Here is a 7,765-nt window from a genome sequence, read left to right on the forward strand (position 1 = left end):
AAATCTGCTGTCATTACACCTCTCCTCGAATAACCCATCCTTAACCCCTCGTCCTTGTAAACGACCACCCCATTCTCCAACCTCCATTTCCTCTCCAAAGTCTTTGACTGTACTGTTGTCTCCCAAATCTGTGCCCATCTTTCCCAAACATCATGTGTAAATTCCTCCAAGAATGTTCCCACTCTTACCACAATATCTAAACACCTCTTATCAACGACACAATTTATATCCAATGTGACCGTGCCGATGTAAAACTATCTCTCCTTATCCTTCTCAACATGTCTTCATCCTTTGACATGGTTCATCACACAATCCTACTGGAACACATCTCCTCCATCGTCCAGGTGGGTGGGGGTCCCTTGGTCTGGTTCAATTCTTATCAATCCAGTCTTAGACAAGATTTTTGCTTCACACTCCTGCATGTCTACCTCTAGAGTCCCACAAGCATCTATCTCTGATTTGTCACACTGATTGTCCACTGCATGGTAACGTTCTCCAACTAAATATTGGGAAATTGAAGCTATTTTCTTCAGTCCCAGACTCAAATTCCATTCCTTCGCCATGGACTCCATCCAGCTCCCTGGAAAATATCTGAGGCTGAACCAGACTGTTCACAAATCTGGGGTCGTATTTGATCCCAAGATGAGCTTCTGAGCACATGTTCAGGCCATCACCAAGACTATCTATTTCCACTTCTGTAACAGTTGTGAATAGTAATTAAACAACTAACTGGAGGAGAAAGTTCCACAAACAGCCCCATTCTCAATGATGGGGGAGGCCAGCACGTCAATGCAAAAGACACGGCTGAAACATTTGCAATCATCTTCAGCCAGAACTGCCGAGTGGATAATCCATCTTGGCCCCTTCCTGAGCTCTCCACCATGACAGATACCAGTCTTCAGTCAATTTGATTCACTCAACGTGATGCCAAGAAACACTTGAAGGCACAACGGCTATGGGCCCTGACAACATACCGGATTTAGTATTGAAGACTTGCCTTCCATAACCAGCTGCAGCCCGAGACAGGCTGTTCCAGTACAGTTAAAGCACTGAGTTACCCAGTAATGTGGAATATTACCAGGATATGTCCTATCTACAAAAACCCGGACAAATCGAATCCAGTCAATTCGCACCCCATCAGTTTACTCTCAATCATTAGCAAAGTGATGGAAGGTGTCAATGACAGTGCTGTTAACCGGCACTCACACAGCGATAACCTGCTCATCGTAGCACAGTTTCGGTTCTGCCAGAGTCACTCCGCCCCACATCTCATTACAGCCTTGGTCCAAACATGGACAAAAGAGCAGAATTAAAGAGTCAGGTGAAAGTGACTGCCCTTGACGTCAAGGCAACATTTGACTGAGTACAGCAAAACTGGAATCAATGGGAATCGGGGGGAAACTCACCACTGGTTGAAGTCACACCTCGCACAAGCAAAGATGGTTGTGGTTGTTGGAGGTCAATCATCTCAGTCCCTGGACATCACTACAGGAGTTCCTTAGGGTGGTGTCCAAGCCACAACCATATTCAGATGCTTCATCAATCATCTTCTTTCAATCATCAGGTCAGAAGTGGAGATTTTGGCTGATGATTTCTCAGTGTTCATCATTCACCACTCCTCAGATACTGAAACAGCCCGTGTCCATATACAGCGACTCCTGGACAACATTTAGACTCGGTCTGATAATGGAAAGTTACATTCACACCACAAAGGTGTCAGGCAATGATCATCTCAAACAAGAGAGACTCTAACCATCTCCTCTTGATGTTCAATGCCGTTACCATTGATAACTCCCCCACTATCAACTTCCTGGAAATGATTATTGAACCGAAACTGAACTGGACCAGTCATATGAATACAGTAGCTATAATAGGTGGTCAGAGGCTGGGAATTCTGTAACGACTGACTCAACTCCAGACTCCATGATGCCTGCCCACCATGTACAAGGCACAAATAAGGAATACAATAGATTACTCTCCACTGACTGGATAAGTGCAACTCCAACAACACTCAAGACCTTTGAGACCATCCAGTACAAATCAGCCCGCTTGATCGGCACCCCATTCACCACCTTAAATATTCACTCCCTACACAACCTGCACATAGTGGAAGCAGTGTATATGATACACAGCATGCAGTGTAGCAACATGACTAGGCTCCGTTGACGGCACCTTCTAAACTCGTGACCTCTACCTGCAAGACCAAGGGCAGCAGAGGCATGGGAACACCACCACGTGCAAAATCTCGACAAAATCACTCTCCATCCTGACTTGAAAGTCTAATGCCATGGATCAAAATGCTGCAACTTCCCGCCCAACAGCAATGTGAATGTGCACGCACCACATCGACTGCACTGGTTGAAAAAGGTGGCTCACCAACACGTTCTCAAAGGACAATTACGGATGGGCACCAAATATTTGTCTTACCAGCGACACTCACATCCCATGAGTGAATAAAAAAGGAACACTGTTTGACTCTTCTCATTTGATGCTGAAACCCTGATCCATGCCTTTGTTCATTCCAAACTTGTCTCTTCCAATGTTCTCTTGGCTGGTCTCTCATTTTCTACACTGCATAATCTTGAACTCATCCATATATCTGTTGCACGTTTCCAATCTCACACCTTTCCACTTCACCAATTAGAATTCTGCTCACCAGCCTACATTGGCTCCCGGTCCAGCATCACCTCAATTTAAAAATTGTCATCCTTGTTTTCAAATCCCTCCATTGCCTCATCCTGCCCAATCTCTGCTGCTTTTTACAGATATGCAAACCTTTGCAATCTCTGCACTTCTCCGATCTTGAGGCTTCTGTGTGTCCCTAATTTTAATCACTCCTCCCCTGGTGGCCATGCTTTCAGCTTTGGCCCCAGATTGTGGAATTCACTGCCTAAACTTCTCCGGTCCCAGATTTGGAGAAAAACTCAAAGTTAACAGAAAAATACTTCATCAGTTTAAAATTGTGATTCCATATATAGAATAGAGAGATTAAGTGATAAAGAGATAAATTGTTGTTGTTGCTATTACAGAGACTTGGTTGAGGGAAGGACAGGATTGGCAGCTAAATGTTCCAGGATTTAGAAGCTTCAGGCGGGATAGAGGGGGATGTAAAAAGGGTGGAGGAGTTGCATTACTGGTTAAGGAGAATATCACAGCTGTACTGCAGGAGGACACCTCGGAGGGGTCATGCAGCGAGGCAATATGGGTGGAGCTCAGAAATAGGAAGGGTGCAGTCACGATGTTGGGGGTTTACAACAGGCCTCCCAATTGCCAGCGGGAGATAGAGGAGCAGATATGTAGACAGATTTTGGAAAGATGTAAAGGTAACAGGGTTGTAGTGGTGGGTGATTTTAACTTCCCCTATATTGACTGGGACACACTTAGTGCTCGGGGCTTGGATGGGGCAGAATTTGTGAGGAGCATCCAGGAGGGCTTCTTGAAACAATACGTAGATAGTCCAATTAGGGATGGGGCCGTACTGGACCTGGTGTTGGGGAATGAGCCTGGCCAGCTGGTCGACGTTTCAGTAGGGGAGCATTTCGGGAACAGTGACCATAATTCCATAAGTTTTAAGATACTTGTGGATAAGGATAAGAGTAGTCCTTGGGTGAAGGTGCTAAATTGGGGGAAGGCTAATTATAACGATATTAGGCAGGAACTGAAGAATTTAGATTGGGGGCGGCTGTTTGAGGGTAAATCAACATCTGACATATGGGAGTCTTTCAAACGTCAGTTGATTAGAATCCAGGACCAGCATGTTCCTGTGAGGAAGAAGGATAAGTTTGGCAAGATTTGGGAACCTTGGATAACGCGGGATATTATGAGCCGAGTCAAAAAGAAAAAGGAAGCATTCATAAGGGCTGGAAGGCTAGGAACAGACGAATCCCTTGAGGAATATACAAAGAGGAGGAAGGAACTTAAGCAAGGAGTCATGAGGGCTAAAAGCGGTTATGAGAAGTCATTGGCAAACAGGATTAAGGATAATCCCATGGCTTTTTATACATATATAAAGAGCAAGAAGGTAACTAGGGAAAGGGTTGGCCCGCTCAAGGACAGAGAAGGGAATCTATGAGTGGAGCCAGAGGAAATGGGCGAGATAATAAATGAGTACTTTGCATCAGTATTCACCAAAGAGAAAGACTTGGTGGATGATGAGCCTAGGGAAGGGAGTGTAGATAGTCTCAGTCATCTCATTATCAAAAAGGAGGAGGTGTTGGGTGTCTTGCAAAGCATTAAGGTAAATAAGTCCCCAGGGCCTGATGGGATCTACCCCAGAATACTAAGGGAGGCAAGGGAAGAAATTGCTGGGGCCTTGACAGAAATCTTTGCATCCTCATTGGCTACAGGTGAGGTCCCAGAGGACTGGAGAATAGCCAATGTTGTTCCTTTGTTTAAGAAGGGTAGCAAGGATAATCCAGGAAATTATAGGCTGGTGAGCCTTACCTCAGTGGTAGGGAAATTATTAGAGAGGATTCTTCGGGATAGGATTTACTCCCATTTGGAAACAAATGGACTTATTACCGAGAGGCAGCATGGTTTTGTGAAGGGGAGGTCGTGTCTTACTAATTTGATTGAGTTTTTTGAGGAAGTGATGAAGATGATTGATGAAGGAAGGGCAGTGGATGTTATATATACGGACTTCAGTAAAGCCTTTGACAAGGTCCCGCATGGCAGACTGATACAAAAGGTGAAGTCACATGGGATCAGAGGGAAGCTGGCAAGATGGATACAGAACTGGCTGGGTCATAGAAGACAGAGGGTAGATGTGGAAGGGTGCTTTTCTGAATGGAGGGATGTGATTAGTGGTGTTCCGCAGGTATCAGTGCTGGGACCTTTGTTGTTTGTAGTATTTAGATGATTTGGAGGAAAGTGTAGCTGGTCTGATTAGTAAGTTTGTGGATGGAACAAAGATTGGTGGAGTAGCGGACAGTGATGAGGATTGTCAGAGGATACAGCAGGATATAGATCAGTTGGAGACTTGGGCGGAGAAATGGCAGATGGAGTTTAATCCGGACAAATGTGAGGTAATGCATTTTGGAAGGTCTAATGCAGGTGGGAAGTATACAGTAAATGGCAGAACCCTTAGGAGTATTGACAGGCAGAGAGATCTGGGCGTACAGGTCCACAGGCCACTGAAAGTGGCAACACGGGTGGATAAGGTAGTCAAGAAGGCATACGGCATGCTTGCCTTCATCGGACGGGGCATAGAGTATAAAAATTGGCAAGTCATGCTGCAGCTGTACAGAACTTTAGTTAGGCCACACTTAGAATATTGCATGCAATTCTGGTCGCCACACTACCAGAAGGACGTGGAGGCTTTGGAGAGGGTACAGAAGAGGTTTACCAGGATGTTGCCTGGTCTGGAGGGCATTAGCTATGAGGAGAGGTTGGATAAACTCAGATTGTTTTAACTGGAACGACGGAGGTGGAGGGGCGACATGATACAGGTTTACAAAGTTATAAGCCGCATGGACAGAGTGGATAGTCAGAAGCTTTTTCCCAGGGTGGAAGAGGCATCTTGACAAATACATGAATAGGATGGGAATAGAGGGATTCGGACCCCAGAAGTGCAGAAGGTTTTAGTTTAGGCAGGCATCAAGATCGGCGCAGTCTTGGAGGGCCGAATGGCCTGTTCCTGTGCTGTACTGTTCTTTGTTCTTTGTTGAAATTGTGCAAGTCAGGAGTGTGATGAAATACTCGCCACTTGCCTAGTTAAGCGCTGCAAGACGTGGACAATATCCAGGCTTGGGCTGATAAGTGGCAAGTAATATTCACACCACACAAGTGCCAGGCAATGGCTATCTCAAAAAAGAGAGTCTAACCCTCTCCCCTTGACATTCAATGGCATTATCAACATCCTGTGTGTTACCATTGACCAGAAACTGAACTGGAGTAGCCATATAAATACCATGGCTACAAAAGCAGGTCAGAGGTTTGGAATCCTGCGGTGAGTAACTCAGCACCTGACACCCCAAAGCCTGTCCACAATCTACAAGGCATAAGGCAGGAGTGTAATGGAATGCTTTCCACTTGTCTGGATGGGGTGTCGCTCCAACACCATTCAAGAAGCTCAACACCATCCGGGGCAAAGCAGCCCGCTTGATTGGCACCCCGTCCACAAACATTCACTCCATTTACCACAGCCATACAGTTTCTAGCAGTGTGTACTGTCTACAAGATGCACTGCAGCAACAATCAAAGGCTCCTCTGACAGCACCTTCACGATCGTATTGAATGGCAGAGCAGGCTGGAGGGGCTAAATGGCCTACACCAGTTCTTATTTCTTATGTTCAGATGTGTGTAGTTTGCTGCAAGGTCACAGAACATTTATCAGGAGTGGAAACACTGAGTTATTTTCCCTCCTGTGCCACGGTCATTAAGGACATTTTAGGTCCCAACTGCCAAGCAGTAGAAACCGGGAAGTGGTGCTGAGACCTGCTAGTGGTTTTGGTTTGCTGCTGCAACAGAGCTGCACTTTACTCTCAATGCTCTTTCCTGCTGAAAGATCAGTCACAGGAAAAATAATTAGATTCTGTCCCTGGATTCAATTATAACGCTGTACGGTTGACCCAGAATTCCATCAGAAGGGCTGCTGTTGCTCTCAGTCTGAAATATAATTTCTTTTTTTTCTTCCTTACAGTGAATTTAGTGACGATTCTGATCCTGTCTCGAGGAAGGTGCAGCCTCTCCAAATGTGTCACCCACTACCTGGTTGCCATGGCAGTGGCGGATTTATTGGTCATTATCACTGATCTAATACTCAGACAGATTCCTATTCGTTTTCCGGCCCAGTTTCAGTTCATGTGGAAGATTAAAGTCTGTAATATCCACGCCATCCTGCTTTATGCAGCCACAGACTGTTCTGTCTGGTTCACAGTCACTTTCACCTTTGATCGATTTGTGGCCATTTGTGGCCGGAAGCTGAAAGTAAAATATTGCACTGAGAAAACAGCGGCTGTGGTTCTCGGAACAGTGAGTGTGCTGTTCTGTGTGAAGAACATTTTCTGGTTCTTTATGTATGGAAGTGAATATAAGTTTTCCAATAATCCCTGGTTTTGTTATGTAACAGATTATGTCATTTATTCACCAGTATGGGCAATAATCGAATCCTTTCATTACATTTTAAACCCATTTGTTCCTTTTGTATTAATTCTGCTGCTCAATGCTTTAACCGTCAGACACATTTTCGTGTCGAGCAGAGCTCGTAGGAGACTCCGGACTCACAGCAGTGGAGAGATTCCCAGTGATCCAGAGATGGTAAAGCGAAGGAAATCCATCATTTTACTGTTTGTTATATCAGGGAATTTTATCCTGTTGTGGGCTGTGTTTCTGTTGGATTCTGTGTCTAACCGATTGTATTTCTTAGATGTTATTGCTCTACGTCTACCTGTATTTGTAGGAGAACTAGGATTTATGCTTCAGCTCCTGAGTTGCTGCACCAACACGTGTATTTATGCAGTGACCCAGACTAAATTCAGGGTGGAGTTGAAGAACGCGGTGAAATATCCCTTTACTGTAATGGTTAAATTCATTAAATAATGAGCAGACTTTCTATCATCACATGTTGGTTTCCTGTCCCAGCCAATCCTCTCATCTCTGTGATACACACCATGAGACTGGTTTTCATCTTTCACCACCTGCATTCAGGGACTAACAGAAACGGTTGATGTGGGAAGCCCGCAGAGACCAGTCATGCTGGATTCCTGCTGGTCTTAAGCCCCATATAGTTCTCCGATGTGGCCTGTTCCGTGTTCCTCATGTCCAG

General features: G+C 45.2%; 1 protein-coding gene across 1 annotated transcript; it reads left to right on the forward strand.

Moving 5' to 3' along the window:
• The first annotated feature begins 1,926 nt into the window (after positions 1 to 1,926).
• Positions 1,927 to 7,539, forward strand: LOC137348693 (probable G-protein coupled receptor 139). The gene is made up of 2 exons (XM_068013951.1): positions 1,927 to 2,140; positions 6,641 to 7,539. Exons 1-2 carry the CDS (start codon positions 1,927 to 1,929, stop codon positions 7,537 to 7,539), a joined length of 1,113 nt encoding a protein of 370 aa, XP_067870052.1.
• Positions 7,540 to 7,765: the final 226 nt, after the last annotated feature.

This window comes from Heterodontus francisci, chromosome 34 (genome assembly GCF_036365525.1).
Source record: "Heterodontus francisci isolate sHetFra1 chromosome 34, sHetFra1.hap1, whole genome shotgun sequence".
NCBI classification, from domain to species: domain Eukaryota; kingdom Metazoa; phylum Chordata; class Chondrichthyes; order Heterodontiformes; family Heterodontidae; genus Heterodontus; species Heterodontus francisci.